The sequence below is a fragment of the Trachinotus anak genome, unplaced genomic scaffold (assembly GCF_046630095.1).
Source record: "Trachinotus anak isolate AG129_WGS33_773 ecotype Australia unplaced genomic scaffold, CSIRO_AGI_Tana_v1 ptg000001l, whole genome shotgun sequence".
NCBI lineage: Eukaryota > Metazoa > Chordata > Actinopteri > Carangiformes > Carangidae > Trachinotus > Trachinotus anak.
The window spans coordinates 2,887,102-2,904,605 of record NW_027273852.1 but is presented as its reverse complement, the minus strand read 5'-3'; the positions used below and the strand labels follow the sequence as shown (position 1 = coordinate 2,904,605).

At 42.0% G+C, this 17,504-nt stretch overlaps 1 protein-coding gene across 3 annotated transcripts in view; it reads left to right on the top strand.

Moving 5' to 3' along the window:
* myo1b (myosin IB) overlaps positions 1-17,504 on the top strand; it is a 59,057-nt gene that overhangs the window by 10,799 nt on the left and 30,754 nt on the right. For all 3 annotated transcript variants that reach the window (XM_071492959.1, XM_071493146.1, XM_071493055.1), the window contains exons 3-4: positions 1,735-1,850; positions 17,124-17,218. In XM_071492959.1, coding sequence (XP_071349060.1) covers positions 1,735-1,850; positions 17,124-17,218 — 211 coding nt within the window. The remainder of the gene's footprint in view (positions 1-1,734; positions 1,851-17,123; positions 17,219-17,504) is intronic.

Genomic DNA, 17,504 nt, shown 5'->3' with positions numbered 1-17,504 from the left:
TGTCACACCCAACTCCTAGGTTTTCACTTGATAAGCAGTTATAATTTTTTGTAAACAATCAGATGAATAGGGTCGTTGTCTCGCACACAGATCCTGAACTCATTATGCTTTTTGTGGTTTAAAAGCTGAGTGACAAATAGGGGGAAAAAAAAGAGATTAATTTATGTAGCTGCTGGGCTTGTGATGTGTCATCCAAGCAGCTGTGATACTGATGTAACAGATGGAGTTTTATAACAGGCAGGAAGGCAGGTGTACAGATGCAAAAGAAAGAAAACACAGAGCAGCATGCATGGTGGCAGTGCTGATGAGACATGACGCTCCTTTCAGTTTTAACTGTAGCCTACAGCGGCAGTGCAGCCTTTTTACTGCAGTGCAGGAGGTCAAAAGATTGCTGAGAAACCTTCATCAGGAAAGAGAGCTATACAATACTACCAGCAGACAGGTGGCAGAAATGGAAAAAAAACAATAGAAATGTAGAAAGACTGGGGCTTTTTGACCCCATCAGAGCACACAGTTTCACTTTTTCCCTTGCTCCAAATGTGACAGAAAATTGCTCCACATTTGGTAGCAAAAGGTTAATATGCATGAAAGTCATATTTTTTCTTCTTTTTATTTATTTTTTTGGTCTCACACTACTTGCTTTGGATTTGGTGTAAATAGGCTTAAAAGCCCTCAATTCATAGCTGTTTGAACCTTTTTGATACCAGTTTTATGACCTGTCAGAGGATTCGTGGTTCTTGATGATCTGCATAGTTGGTGAAAACTGCTTTGCTTTCTTCTTTTGGTCAAGAGAACCCTCCATTAACACAGGATACTTTGTTTACATTGCACACACACTCTTTTCCCTTTGTACACCTCCCCTGCACTTGAAAAGGCCTCATTCTGCCTCTGGTGTGCTATTGAACGAAAGGCTGTGGGAGGTTGTGGTGTTGCCACAGGGAAGGCCATGCTCCACTCTTTTGAGAGTGGGTTATGCAACAGCCATTACCATGGAAAGCAAAGAAAATGTTTCAGGTTGATGTTTGAAAGTGCTATCTGGGCTCTGTTTTGAGTGTAGGAGGATGATGAGGATGATTGCTGGTTACATTCGCTTTCAAAAATATCTGACAAGTGTTATCTGCTGAACAGCGCTTGTGTGAGTGTTACATAAAGGTGGTCTTTTATGTGAAAATGAGAAACAGAGAAAGCAATGCTTGAATACTTACCAATTTTATTTTGATTAAAAACCCATTGACAAGTTGAATAGCTTGCATTTCTATCACATATTGTGTAACTGACTGATGCTCCAGTCTTTCTTAATGGGAAACACTTCACTGAAATTCTGATATTCTTTTGAAAGATGTTCATTTTAAATGCTAATATCAGCCCTGTACTGGTATGGCAGCATGAATACTTGCACACACGCACACATAGACTCACTAAAACCCTCCTTTAGCACCATGACCTCTTTGCACTCTGTGTTTACTGCCCGGCCCACAGATTCCACAAACCTTTCATTTTACATGTCTTCAGTTTCACTTCAGGCATTGCATGTCTCAGCAATGCATTACGAATACCCAGCTGAGAGACGCTGACAGCAGCAGGATTCCTCCCACCTCGACTCAGCAATTAACGCCCAGGTGGACAGAGGGGAGGAAAAGCTGCTGTGAACCGTGCTCCTGTCAGTCAGTGCAAAGCTGAGAAAATGCCATGTGGATTCACACTCACTGTTCCCCCTTTTTCTTCTCCCTCCAGACGTACATCGGCAGTGTGGTGATCTCCATGAACCCCTACAGGTCCCTGCCCATCTTCACACCTGAGAAAGTGGAGGAGTACCGCAACAGAAACTTCTATGAACTTAGTCCACACATGTGAGTTCACCTCCCAGGTCCTCTCCAAAGCCAACTTGTATTCAATACCCTGCTCAAGGCTGAAGCACTTGAGGTTTTGAATTTGATTATGTTCATGGAAAGTCTTTTTTTTTTTTTTTGTTGCTGTATCAAAGAACCAGTGAAGATGGTACTTCAGAAGAGTGGTTTTTCAAGGTGCTGTTAATTCAAATGTGTTGAGTAGGAGCTGTAATATGTTAAATCTGTTGAGGATAGAGCAAATTGCAAACCTCTGTAAGGATTGTCAGTGTGGACCCAGTGACTAATGTGGATGGCTAGGGGCGGACTGAGATCAGAGGGACACTAGCTCTTGTGTGGAGAGTCCGTCGGCAGCTTCTGCCGGCCATTCGGCACCGTGGCACGCCATCTGTCCATTGGCAACATGAAGTCAGCGTTGCTGCGAGGCTGCCAAGATAAAACAAAGCCCAGCACTCGTCAATTAGCCTGCTGTGTCTCTAGGCTGCAGCAAAACCCCTCAGAGACACAGACTGAAAGAGCGAGAGTGCCCTTCTCCCAGAACAGACATACTCCCTGCAGACAAAAGCAAGCTCCTTGGCTCTACTTTACAACCAGCTATACACAACTGACACGACACAGTTTCACACTGTATTGCTCCTTCTTTTCCCTCCCTTTTGTTTTTCAGTGCCTGTCTCTTCCATCTTTTCTTCGATTAACTGGTAGGGACTACGGGTGCAGGCCATGAGTTTTTCTCATGGCCAGTTAGTCGGAGCATTGTTTTAGAGTCCTGATTTACCTGCTGAGTGACTTTAATCACAGCAAACACAGCTCACAGGAAAGATCAACAGAGAAGTGAACAGAGAATGTTAACTGTCATTGTTTACTTTAAAATATTTTACTGAACTTGTTCCCAACCAATTATTCACATCTGTGCTCCACTATTTTGAGTGATTGTGTTGAAGATAGACTGCATTGCAAACATTTATATGGATTATCAATCTGGATCCAACCGCCTTTTACAGGCCTCACCATTAAACTCAATCACCAAACATACACATTGCTAGAGGGAAGCTCTAAGGATGGTGAAGAGCATTTAAACATGTTGTTGTTTGGCAGTGAGCGAGCATTTTTAAAAATGGTCTCTGCTCTTAACTGCATTACCACAAGATAATTTAGGCAGTTAGCCGACCATTTGTCACAGTCTTTGCAAGATCATTTTCATACCATACTGACATGAGCTGGAACCAGTGCCTGCCTTTTAAAGGCAATTCATGTAAAGCATGAAATATTTGTATGATAGAATATGCAAAGATGCTGCTATGGTTGTTTTTAAGCTGCTAACTTTAACCTGCAATAGAATACACAACCTGATCATTTCTGTCCAAACTAAAAGCCCTGTCAGACAGGTGAAGAAAAGTGCGCAACATCAAGCTCTGCTCAAAATCATCTGTTACTGCATCTCTTGAGATTTATGAAAAATAAATTTCATCTACTGAGTGAAATGTACACCCTCTAAACATGTTAAACATCACCTTATCATTAGTCTTTAAATAAAGAAGATTAAGCCCTGTTTGATAGGGCAGGCTCTTGTAGAGGACCTAAAATGCCAGTCAAAGGCAGATTGTTTCAACATGCTACAGAAATTCATCTTAATCCCCCGGTCTGACCATCTGCACCAAGCTTTGTGGCTTTGCATTGATCGTACTCAAGTAATGTTAAACCCCAAGTCTGGTCAAATGCTTCAGCCCCGTTATTCTCCACTCATTTCATTTTGGGCCAGCCTTACATTATACCGTCAAGTGTTATTTATTGCATTTATTTATGTAGAAACCCATATTTATGGCAATGATGGTCACTGATTTTTTTTTTTTACCAAACAATGAGAGGCGCTATAGCAATTTAATTACAAACACACTGAAGACAGACCTTAGTTTTATTTAGTTGCAAAATATAGTAACATTAAGCTGGCAACTTCTCTACAGGGACAAAACCTTTTCAGGTGCTGTTTAAGCTAACAAAGTCTCTTGTATTTGTACTCAAGTTAAATACACACACTAAATAAGACATTATTGCACATGTTAGAAATAACACAACAAAGTGGCGTTAATTGTTTCCACCTGCTTCCACACTTTGTGACAAGCTAATGCAAAGCTAACAGAGATGTCTCAGAGCAAGAGAGGAAGCTGAGACTGAACATATCGAACTCCTGGTAAGAAAAGAATATTTCCCAAAATGAGTATTCCATAAACAACATACTGTGTCTTCCGTATGTTGTGTACTTTTCATCCAGACTGTAAATAAAAACATGAGCACATGCATTTTTAGTATGATTTCCCCCACTATAGACTGAACCTCTAACCCTACACTGTTAGTGGAGCTTTTACAGACAATTTTGAGTTTAGATTTATTTTTTATTTTTATTTTTTTTTACATTCAAGTCTATGAACTTAGAGGCAGCTGGATAGTTGTGGTTTGGAAACACATTTGGATATTGTAATTTGAATACATTTGACTTGACTGGTAATCAAAGCAGAGCAGCGTGTATTCATCACTGCATGTGATTGAAATGCATGGTTTTCCATACCTTGAACACAAAGCAGCAATTCTTTTTTAAATAATTTCCCCATTAGAGTTTTCACTTACCACCACTTTAATTTGTGTAAAGTCTACTCTTTAAGACAACAGGAAAGACAAAAGGAGAATTTGCAAACATTTATGAGACAATACAACAGGCTTCTGTAACAGATTATGCAGAATCATGATGAGATTACTCCCAATTCCCCATCATGACCCCAAACCAGAAAAAAAGTTCCTGTTTTTCATGACCCTGTTTTTGCATGACTGAGTCGCATCTCGCTGAAGGGCATTATTGCCACAGTGACCAGCAAGTGCTGAAGGGGATCAATGTTGGGCTTTAATTAAGGTAACAACGGGAGGTCCGAGGAATCTTCCTCTTCCTGTCTTTGATCCTCATTAGACACCTGAACGCTATAAAATCAGAAGCTCAGAACAGGTTGCAGCAGACAGTGCCAGACTACCTTGTATAGATTTTGGATGGGTATAAGAAGCCCCATCGACCTATTGTTGTGTGGAAAAAAAAATTATATATACACCCTGTGTTATGTTAAAGTGGCTGGTAACTGAAGGCATCAACAGTCATCAAAGCATAGTTTTGTTCTGATGTAGGGCTGCAAGGTAAAGTAAAATTCAAGGTCTTGATTGTATGATGTTTTATTTTTGAAACTTTTCAAAGCAGATGCACTGATGGTGTCAAATGCTGCTGGAAGTGAGTTGGACAGAAAGCATGAGGGACCGAATTAGCATGAAGCTATTGGCTTGACTAGATTTCTCACCTTAGTGCCACTGCAGAGATACTCCAGAGAACAAATAACAAGCAGCAGATACCTGCTCAACCCTTAGACTCCCTTTCACACCTCTGTACACACAAACACAGTGGAAATAACACTGCCGTGTCGATCAGCAGCACCCATTTAAGGTTTAAGATTTGTACACAACCTTGTCACTGACGGTACAGTGTGAGAAAGTCACAAACCTGTTTTCTGTGACTTTCTGACAGAACAATGTGCTTATATAGTCAGTCCCACTGTAAAAAAAAAAAAAAAAAAAAAAAAGCCATGCACACAGTGACAAAATGTCAGCTGGTGCTCTCTAAAACAGTCACTGGCCCTCTGTCCACAGAACACACAGCACTGTCTGTGTATGAAAGATCATTCGTTGTCTAACTTCATGATGTGGGTGATCTTTAGTTCTGGAGTCTGTTCAGATGAGGTGAACAATGTATGTGGTTTCATGTTTATTAACAGACAGGAAAAGACTTAGTTTTGTTAAACACGTTGCTTTTGATTCATGGTGTTGCATCATCATTGGCTCATTTGGTGTGTGGGTGTGTTTGTGTGTCTGTGCATGTCCGAGGATGTTTTTAATTACCTTGTGTATGTGTGGTAATGCTTTTCGGTCTTTTGTATGAGAAGCAATGAATGTACGCAGGTGCTCATGTATTTCACACCTGATCTTGTACTCCCAGACAAATAAGTCAGAGTGTGTGTGTGTGTGTGTGTGTGTGTGTGTGTGTGTGTGTGTGTGTGTGTGTGTGTGTGTGTGTGTGTGCGCGCGCGCGCGCTTTTCAGCTGGAGAGAGAACTGCAGCTGGTCCCTTATCTGTTGTTACTAGACTAATTGCCTGTTAAATTCCATTTTAATTAGTATTATTGCAATGAACCAGTGGCCCATGCCCAGGTCAGAGACCAGTACAGTACATACAGTACACTACATACAGAATTTTACCAAGATTTAAAAATGTCACAACATGCAAGATGTGATTCAGGAACATTTTCATTGTCTGATAGGAAACCAACATCACAGCAAGCTTGGTTATAAACATAGATGGCAATATAATCTCATTTCTAGAGATTGAGACAGAAGTATTATACCATTTTCAAATCATGGCAGGGAATTCTACATTTATCAGGCCAGTCCAACAACTTTGCAATATAGAAACATTTTGAGAAGTTAGCTTTTTATTTTTGCTTTTAAATTTATAGCTCTATTACAATTAACAAAACTACCTGATCATAAACCCAGCTGGAGAGTGTATTTACATTACCACAGACCTGCCATCGTCTCTCATCTGTCCATCACTTCCTCTGCTGCCCAATTTAGCAAAATGCTCTTTGCCCAGATGAGGCACCTCATAATTAACTGGCAGGTGTTTTCCTCCCTTCCACACACATTAGAGATGAACTAATCAGAGACCTTTCTCCATGCACAGCAGCACTGCAGATGGCCTGGTGTCGTCTTTTGTGTGTCCCTAGCTGCCCAAGCCAGACACTGATTTAGAGAAGTGTGTGTGTGTGTGTGTGTGTGTGTGTGTGTGTGTGTGTGTGTGTGTGTGTGTGTGTGTGTGTGTGTGTGTGTGTGTGTGTGTGTGTGTGTGTGTGTGTGTGTGTGTGTGTGTGTGTATATGTCTCTAGGGTAAGATCATATTCCCCAATGTTTAATGAGGTATTTAGACCCCCGATGCTCTCAGCACTCAATACCCATCACCACTAGAGCATTGGTTACAGGGGGCATCACGACTGGCTAATGGAGCAAAGAGGCCCCATGCAAGGCATATGTCTGGGCTTTCAGCTGTCAAGCACATGGTTATGACAGTTTGGCTGTGAAATGTACTTGGTTACTGAGTTTTGACATTCGGAAATATCTTCTTCCTGTAGGGAGTGTTTTTTTTTTTTTGGGTATTTTTTGGTGATGTGAGGTGTGGTGTGTCCTTAAAATGTCTAATTATAGCATGCTGTCTGATGATACCCAAGTCATTCAGTCCTTCACTGAGTTTAGTGAAGATTTTTCCACTAAACAAGTTTATTATCTCTCTAGAAAGTTGAGTGTGGCTTTACAACCCTGGGTTGGCCTAACCCATAATAAACACAAGATGAAGAAACTGGAGTGTATACACATGTTTGGCTAAGAGCACAAAAGCGCTGATTACAATAAATCATCCACTGCTGCGACTGAAGTTTCCAGGGAAAGGCCTGTATCCTCCGTGTGGAAGGCACTGACGAGGAGCAGAGATCACATGTGGGAGTAGGCTAATAGTACTGAGTGCCTGCATGACAAGCATCTCGATGGAGGCATTCCCTCTGTAGTATGAATGTGTATGTACACTATGTCCATGTGATCTTTTTTTTCTCTCCAGTAGTCCTGTATGTAGCTTCAGAACAACCATGTTTGAATAAGCAGTTGCGCTTTGAATATGTTAGTCATGGATGTTTGGCTAATTCCTGGCCTCTCAAATTGCTGCAAAAACCTCTGAGAGTAAATTGAAGCTATATGATGCAACACAAAATTCCCAACTCTCCATTTGTGTTGTGTTGAGTGTGATCTGTACACATAAGGAAGGATGCTGTTTTACATGCAGGATGTTGGATTAAGATAAAAGACCCAACTTAACCGCTCTATCTGTGGGGAGGATGGACTTCGGAGCCATTTGCTGCATCATGGCATCAAACCTGTGTTTGTCTTTCCAGTGTTGTCAGCGGTAACACTGATTGAAAGACAGTGAGTACACGTTGTAAATTTCCAATAATACAGGATTCATTTGGGCAGTGCACCCAAATACATTTGCCCTGTTGTGTGAACATGGTGTTGCTTTACAGACTTAAGACTCAAGTGTCAGGGTTTGCACAGTAGACCCCTCATAAGACATATGGATGATATAAGAAAGTCTCATTGATTCCTACTGTCGAGTGAAATATATGAACCATGAACAGACATCTCTGTAAAATGTCTTCTATTGATCTGCGCATTGAAACATCTTTATTGATCTGTGCATTCCTCCCAATTCTGTCTGTCACAGCTGCAGTTTTGAAGCTTACATCATGTGCGCACTGTTCTGATATTATATAAAACAGACTAGGCAGGCCTAGACAAGTTGCAGCACAGAACCTCTATGTAGGTAGGTTTAAGTGGGCACTTGTTGAAATGGCATTTTGACTCAGGTGGGCAGAGCGAGTCCTCTCCAGCATGTGTGTTGGCGTGACGTTGAGCACGGTGAACCTAGAGAGAGATGACAAGGAAAGTGTGTGTGTGTGTGTGTGTGTGTGTGTGTGTGGGGGGGGTGGGGGGGGTGGGGGGGATCCTTTTTCCACCCACTTCTTCACCCCACGAACAAAATGCAAATGTATTAAATTGGATAATGCAACCATTTATAATCACTTGGTACATTTGTGCACACAGGCAGCACTCTCTTACCTATTTATCTGAAAAACACAGCACTTTATATAAACTGTTTTCCTCCCCTACAGCTTGCAGATCCCAGGAAGTTCTGGGTGTCACGTTTTGAAAATTTACTTAAACGGACATTTAAAGTCATTGACCAAACTAATTATCTTTCCATAGTATTTTTCATAGTATTTTGGTAATAATCTTTTCCTCTCCATAGGGTGAATAAAGGGCAAAATGAACACATGTTCATGACAGTGCTGCATTTATTATAATACAAGCTTAAAGTTGCTAATAGAGGGCCCTGATACTACTTTAGAAAAAGGTTAGTTTGTACTAAATAAAATCACCATTACTATTTATGCTTGGCTTATTTCTACTTTAATAGTTGTGTCATTTGTGTGTATTGAACTTCTCATTGTGCAAAGCGTTTGGTAGCAGTATCTGAAATTACCAAGCCCAGTGGCAATCATTTATAGAGCACGGTTATGCATTCCTTCTTTGTTTCAGTGATAATGCATCTACCTGACTGATTAAACATTGAACTGTCATTTCTTGCCTCTGTGAGCATAATATTTTATTTTATAGACTTTCTTTTGTCTGTGACTGTCCAAAGAAATGGCTGTAAACGTTCCATTTATAGTCAGAACAATGGGCATTGAGCTTTTTATCTGTGTCCACAGCTTGCATAAGTACCTATGAGAAAGTGGAGGCGAATAGATAAGACTCCTATCAACTGTGTAAAAGTTTGTTCCACCATAGGAACTTATCTTATAACTATAAAAGGATATTTTTTTTATTTTTTTTTTGTTGCAATCATAAAGAGGCACTCACACACTTCTTTGCCGGTGCCATTTTTATTCACAGCAGGACTGTAGTTGAAGTCATCCTTTATAGAAATTGATGGAGTGCTGCCGTTGTATTACCGTGCTGCTGCTTTGGCCCTGCAGCTGGTCTACAGTCATGGAGGGGCAGCATGTGATCGGTCGCATGAAATCAAACAAGCTGTCAAACAGATTTGAAAGTGATTTGTGTGGATTGAGGATTCCGTTGGCTGTGGAAATTTGGCCATGGGTAGATAAATTTCTCTCTGCCAGGCCCCCCAAGGGGCCTGACAAAGGGGCTCAGGGTCAGGCTGGCATTACACAGAGACTGCTCATGCTAATGGAAATGTCATTTGCCAGCCATCGGAGCTAGGATAATTTATATTTGAGATAAAGTTGATATATGAGGTTAAAAATTATCACATTTTTTTTCACTCAAGGCTGATGTTTCACCATGATGAAAGCGTAGTCATTTTTTCTGGAGGTGGTCTTTATTTGGCCTCTGCTACAAAATGCTGCTGTGATGCCAGTGCTTTGATTTGCTGTTGCATTAATCCAGCTGCAAGAAGTCAGAGCCTTTGAACTCTCTTGTATCTGAGCTAGATGCAATGCTTTAGGTAATCATTGGTGATGCACCACACAGCTCTGAAAATCACTTGTATTCAACCAGCTTAGAAGTGTTACAGCAATCCACCGTGTATGAGGCAGTGCCATTTCTCTGTTACCTTTGATCTGTAATATTTCATTGAGATGCACTGTTTGTTTTGGCTCAGGGAAAAGAACATTTTGACAGCTTTACTCCCTCCTCTTTAAAACGCTCATGCTTCCTCGTTTTTGCTGGTGTGGCGCACGAGGAGGTGTCAGTGTCAGTCAGACCCACAGTGACTCTGTCTGTTGTCTGAATGGGCTCAGTGGGTCACGCGTCTTCACCCTGAGGCCTTTGCTTCTTTGAAGACATGCTTGTACCAAATTAGACATAACAGTTTATTTCTGTGAAGCCTTTGTGTGCGAGTGTATGTACAGGGCATACTGCAATGCCTATGTCAACCTCAAAGATTACACTTTTTTTAATTTAAAAAAACAAAACAAAACAAACACAATGCATATAGCAGATAAGATTTGATCCACCTTTCTCATAGGTCATAGGTCATCCACAAACATATGTAGCCTAATGTAATTTTAACACTGTTATTGTGCGAATAGAGTTAAACAGAATAGCAATCATCCACAATCTACTATAGCAGCGAGGTCAAAGACATCAAAACTTCTTATGGCGTCACTGATCAGAATCTCATTCAAGGAGACATTGTCATACAAGTCTAGTGCAGTTTGTTTCGCTTCAGTTCAGTTGTTCTCAGTGGCAGCTGGTGACTCAAAAAATTCTCTCAGACAGGAGGAAAACCAACTCATGGCATCATGATATTTTACACTAACTGACTGCATATGTCTAATTTCTTATGTTAAACAAAACAGATTAATCTGATGTTAATAAATGCATGGCACACATACAGTTCAAGCTAGAAATGAGAATCTATCAGTGAGGTTAAATGGCAAAGAATTCATGATGGCTGTGCCCTGAGGGGGAAACCAGGAGATGAAGTCCTCCACAATAAAGTCTTCTTCAGAGTCTTTGGCAGCTCGCTAAATTTGGCATTAAATTAATATAAGAGATCCCGCTTATGCCCTAAGGAGGAGAGTAGGGGGCCCTCTCCCTCCACTTCCAGTTCACACAGACTACCCTTTCCCTTCATACCTGCCCTGCAGGTGTTGCTGCTGAAACACTTCAATCAGAATTTCAATAATTTTTTAATTATGGGTTTTTTTTTTCCAAAGAAGAGAGAAAAATGATTTTATAAGTGATACTGAGATTTGGTAATGCTTTATTTCAACCAACTACTCTTAGTTCATATTTGGATCTCCCTCTTGCCATTGAAAAATAGAGGAGGAGCCTCCTCTGGCCCTATGGACCGGCCCTCCCTGGTTTTACTCCAGTGTTAGGATGCGCCTCTTTGAGACAGTGGAAGGCTGAGGCATGGAGAGCAGGATAAAGAGAGGAACTCCTCAAACCTGATAGAGCCAGTGCTTTTGCAGCTATAAGAAGACGTCTTGCTCTTCTGTTTCCATAAGCCTGTCTGTGGCTGTGCACATGTGGTTATGTATGTTTTTTTCCTTAAGTGTGTTTTTCTACATCTCGTTGCCAAAGGCACAAAGATCAGAATCAGAATCAGAATCAGTTTTATTGCCAAGTATGTTTTCACATACAAGGAATTTTTTCTGGTGATTGGTGCAATTGATCAGCAACAGTGGGGCTCTCTAGCCTTGTTGATGAGGCTAATAGCAGATGGGAAGAAGCTATTTTTGTGGCGAGAGGTTTTGGTCCTGAAGGACCGCAGCCTCCTGCCAGAGGGGAGTGTCTCAAAGAGTTTGTGTCCAGGGTGGGAGGAGTCAGCTACAATTTTCCCTGCACGCCTCAGAGTCCTTGAGGCGTACAGGTCCTGGAGGGACGGAAGATTGCAGCCAATCACCTTCTCAGCAGAGTGGATGATACGCTGCAGTCTGTTATTGTCCCTCTCCGTGGCAGCAGCGTACCAGATGGTGATGGAGGAGGTGAGGATGGACTCAATGATGGAGGTGTAGAAGTTCACCATCATAGTCCTTGGCAGGTTGAACTTCTTCAATTGCCTCAGGAAATACATCCTCTGCTGAGCTTTTTTGATGAGGGAGCTGATGTTTAGCTCCCATTTGAGATCCTGTGTGATGGTGGTTCCCAAGAAGCGAAAATGCTCCACGGTAGCCACGGGGGAGTCACACAGGGAGATGGGGGTGGGTGGGGCTGGGCTCTTCCTGAAGTCCACTATCATTTCCACTGTCTTCAGAGCGTTAAGCTCTAGGTTGTTCTGCCTGCACCAGATGTATGGTTTCATCCATGGCGTCTGTCATTTATCATTGTATGAAATCTCATGGCTCAGACAATTCAGTCAACTCATTTAGCCCATTTTAATGCCTAATAATTCAGTCTCTTTAAAATAAATAAAAAAAAAAAAATCTGTTGCATACGGATTCATACAAACCTGCTGAAAGAGCTTCTGAAGAGTCTTTGTTTGAGAACGGCTCTGAGGATGTTTTGCTACCTTACTCAGCATGCTTATTTCCTGCTTTTCCAAGGATCACACAAACAACTTGGACCTGTGTTTTCCCCTGCTGTAGGAACACTAAATTGCTGTGCAGTAAAGTAAATTAAAGCCCTGGAACCCCCGTCCCAAAAAAAAAAAAAGAAAAAGTTTGATGTATGAGTTGGGGAGTATCAATGGGTAATTTAACAGAGGTCCCAGACAACCTCTAGTGAGTGTTGAATAAATTAGAGATGTGTGGCAGCAGCTCTTCACACTGAGCTTTTAATTTAGAGATTTAGAGGAATTCTTTATTGCACCTTTGAAGCTGCACATTGAGAATGCTCCTTTGGACATAAGACTCTCTCTGTTGCCCTGTGTGCTGATCTTCTCCTTACCACCTGTTTTTACTGCAACACATTGTCATAACCAGTCTACAGATGGGCCACATCTGTCAGGACCAAAGTCTTTCGTGTGTATGTGTGCATCCGCTCCCTGCCCACCCACCGCAGCAGGTTTGCCATCAATCTCTGAAAGTGTCTGAATGTGTGCCACTGTACTTGTGTGTATATGTGTTTCTTGCACCAGCCACCCACTCGTCCACCTGGTCAGAAGGCAGACGGAAAGAGTTGCTTCCTTGGTTGTTTCATCAGACCCAGGCGGATTTCCTGTAGCCTTTAGAGGAGCCGGATCAAGCTGAGATCTCAGGCTACTGTACTGCCCCCACTCCACCCCCCAATGCATAAGCACACACGGCAGAAACATAGCAAATGTAGCATTATAGTAGTGAACAGGGGACATCCATTTAAAAAGGCCTGTCATCTGCCAGTAGCTGGGTGGGCTGAGCCCCAGCCCATACATTACAGCTTCATTACCATCTACAAATCGCAACTTTAAAGTGTGATGACTCTGCCCTCAAAGCACTCCACCATTTTAAGATTCAGGTCACACATCATCCCCTCCTGTGCCCCAATTACCAGGGGTTGGTAGTAAAAAGAACTGACTAGACTATTTTCTGCTGCTTACCTCATGCCAGTGCGGCTTTGTGTTCACCGCTGCCACGTGCAAGTCCAAATTACAGCCTGCAGGCAGATGTGAAGGGGAGGTGCCAAGCAGTACTTATGGTCCCAGGCCTTATCCCAGCCTAACCCCCACACACCCAGCACTACATGCTGATCAGGGAGGCCCTTGGGATTTTGATGCCTCATTCACTGCTTCCTCTGCCTTTGATGGTGACCTTGGTGCTTCTTCATCTGTTTGACTCGACCACATTCGTCAAGTGGTTTATTCAGTCGGTGTTCACGCTGCTTTCATGGTCCTAATGATAGCATAATTCTGTAGCCACAGGGGTGTAGGTTATTTCTAATTCTGCCTTGTTTTTCTTGCGTCTCTGTGTCCACAGTTGAAGTAAAAATACAGATCAGTCGCTCGTGTATGTGGCTTGGTTCTTTTTTCTTTTTAATTTTAAGATTTAAACATATGGATATCATCTGCGCTCGCTCAGTTTTGGGTGTGGCCTCTTGTTTCTGCTGACCTCCATTCATATAGTGATTATGCGATGGCTATTCATATTCATATGACCAGCTCTGCGTGTGTGTGTGTCTCATTGGGAGAAGAACGTCCCACTCCGATTTTTCCACCCCTCGCCTTCTCCTGGTACAGTCCCCATGTCGGCCTCCTCCGGGGGCGAGACAATTGTGTGATGGTGTGCTCATTGTCAGGATCAGGTCAGGCAACAGGAGTGTTTTCACAAAGCAGACATCTGCTGCGCTGTGCTGCCCCTTTCAGCAGTGACGTAATGTCCTGTGGTGAGTCTCATCTATACAAAAGTGGTGTAGAGGAGAGGGCGAGGGCTGGGCAGCGATCAGAGATTTTCATGGTGGGGAATGAGTGAGAAGCTTATGCTTTGTTGGACAGAGGGGGAAAAAAAGTTTTACATTAAAAGGTTTCTTGTAAAGTTTTTTAATAAACACTATTTTTATATTCTGCGTTTCTCAGCAGAACTCATTGTGTGTTTCCCTGAGGCCCAATAAACATGTTGAATGCATTTCTTTCCTTATAAACATTTGCAAAGAGTTTGATTTATTTATTTATTTTACATTTTGAAACCTCATTGTTGACATGAACGTTAACATTGGGTAGCAGTCCTCAGCCGTGCAACTTGCTGGGGCATTGTTTACTTTTTTACCTATTGTTTATCAGTGTTCGAAATACATTATTTACATGCAGTACGCATTTGCATTATTGATTTGTTTTGCTTTATATATTCATTTACGTATTCTCTCTATATAAGAATACCTTTAAATGTTTAAACCAGCTTGACTCAAAGGCACGTTGACAGAGTGAATTGCTGCATTAGTGTACCCCTTCACTTCAGGGTTTGTTGGTGGAAGGTTCACGCTGGGGGCTGACGAGGCAGAGTACTGATGGTGGGGCTGCATGGGCTCCGGTCCAAAACGATGTGTGATGGTGCAGAACCCTGAGGTCCATTAGCCCGCCTGAGCTTTAGCTTTGTGTTGTGGCCTGGAATGCATTCATCTGGCTGTCCATCTCTGCCCTCTCTCTGTCCTGGCTTCTTACAAGCAATCAGCTTCTTTTCAAATTGGAGGTCAGTGTTAGTTCAGCGTGTGATTATATACTCCCACCGCACTGACTCCACTAATTCATTTGTTGCTGTACTCGAAATTAGATTTAGATATTTATAGACATTAGTTTCTTTTTCCATGTCTTGGTGTATTTATGGAAGTTGGAGTGGATGGTAAAGAAATGATCTCTCTTAGAAGACACTTTGAAACCTGTCTAACAAGTCCTGCTTGTTGTTGCCACACTATATTTTGATGTGCTTGAATCTTACAACAACTTTGTCTTGCAAGTAAATGGGATCTTACCAACCATGCTCAGTTACATACCGCTGTCCAGACCAAGCTTCACAGCCCATTGGTAGAGCTGAATGGAAATCCTTACCAGCATCTGTGAATGTCAGACATTCCTCCCTGCATTCATGTCCACTAAACATAGGGCATATAAATACTTGATTAATGATATCACTCAGACCTGGGGGACTTGGGCCAAATTGGACACTGGGGAGAGACTATTTAGATGCATTCCTCCATAGTTACCTCCAGCTGTATTTACTCTCTACTCAATGTGAAATGTAAGACTTAAAGATATTGATCTTAGCTTGATATTTAAGTGGGACATTAAGCCAATGATGTGTTCAAAGCTATGGGCATTGAGTTGAGTTATTACCTAACACACCTGTAGAGCTGCTAGGGATTCATCGTCTTGCTCAGAAGGGTGGATCCATCCTTTTGATAAGAGCTTGAAATGACATTTTCTGACCAGCTAGCTGACCTTAAGCCCCAGTTTACCATCCCTCCTCTAATGGTCCACCAGTGCAGACAGATTCCAAGAGTTCATCATGGAGGTCTTGGTTGATACAGTATTCCACATCCACTGTACCTTGTCTCAAACTAACTCACCAAACTTCTGAACAGCTAAGATATTTTGAGTGTGTCTTAAGGCAAAAAGGGAGACGCTACATGCAACATTTCCCCCCACAATCACAGCTATTACCAGACGTGGCTTTGGAAAAAATTCCAGAGTAATGAAAGCCAAAGTACGGGGGTACTGGGAGACCTAACGGGCTAATTTGCAGTCTCGTGTCCTGCTGGAGGAGAAAGTTGGAACACGTTCCTGCAGCACCATGCATGACTGTTTGCTTGCCAAAGAGAAGCTGTAAAAAGCTATTGCTGCAGCCTCACCCTTTGGTGTTTCTTCTTTTGTGGGCGTGTCACATTGAAATTACAGACGACTGTGCCACACAAGATAAAAAGTTGTCATTGTGATATGGCCCTCACACCATCCACACCCTACTTTCAAACCATCATAAGGGATTGTCTGCATAAAGAGAACAAATGATATATTGTTCAGGAATTCAGTGGGGGGTGAAACTGCAATAATCAGTCCTACTTTCCTTTTGTAGCGGCTGTCCTGGAATGTGTGACAATAGGCTTCATGCTATAATAGACACTCCCCTTTTATCATTCAGTAATCCTCCAAGGTTTTTTTTTGTTTGTTTTTTTACATTGCCATTGACTAATTGCATTATTCGCACAGCTGCCAGGGTATGATTACACTAGATTTAATTTCCAATTAAATATTTTTCTAGTAACAGGAAAAATCCAGAAAGTTGATTACGGGACAGTTAAAACAATCAGTTTACATGTGCAACCACTGGCTTCTAAGCATATAAACTGCTCTTTTTTGTATTTAAGGAAGAACATTAGTGCAGTAGTTAAGTTTAGGAATCAGGAGCAGGAAATGGTCAGCTATCGAAGCCAAATCCCAAACACAAACCAGCCAGTGTTGCTAAATAAAGCTAAATCATTCCAGTCCTGTGGCTGCCTGACAGATGCGGCCTAATTTCCAATGAAGCCACATGCTGTTGATTAGGGTAGATGCCATGTTGGCCAACACAAAGGTATACCATTTCTCTGAACTTATTTCACCCCAGTACCCCCCCCCCCCAAGATATGCTAGAGAACGTTTGAAGTGTGTTATGCAAACTGAGGGCCAAGTGATTGTGATGTGAGAGCTCACACCATTGCGCCTTTTGTCTTCCAGCTATGCTTTGGCAGATGAAGCCTACCGTTCACTGAGGGACCAGGACAAGGACCAGTGCATCCTCATCACAGGGGAGAGTGGGGCTGGGAAAACCGGTAAGTGTCCAAATGTTTGTTTGTTTTTTTTTCATCACAGGATAAATTCAAATGGCAGTGTCTGGTCCAGCATCACCCTGTTTCGCATACACAGCTTTCCACATTCGTACATGGGATCTCCTTGGTACAAACATGCATTAAGACTAGTGAGTAACGGTGGTATATACATAGTATATATAATATAATAACAGTATCAGTAACACATCTGTTCCAAGCATGAACGTGAAAAGTTCAAAACACACACTTAAATAATCAAAAGCAGTGTCTTAATGAAGAAGTCACTCAG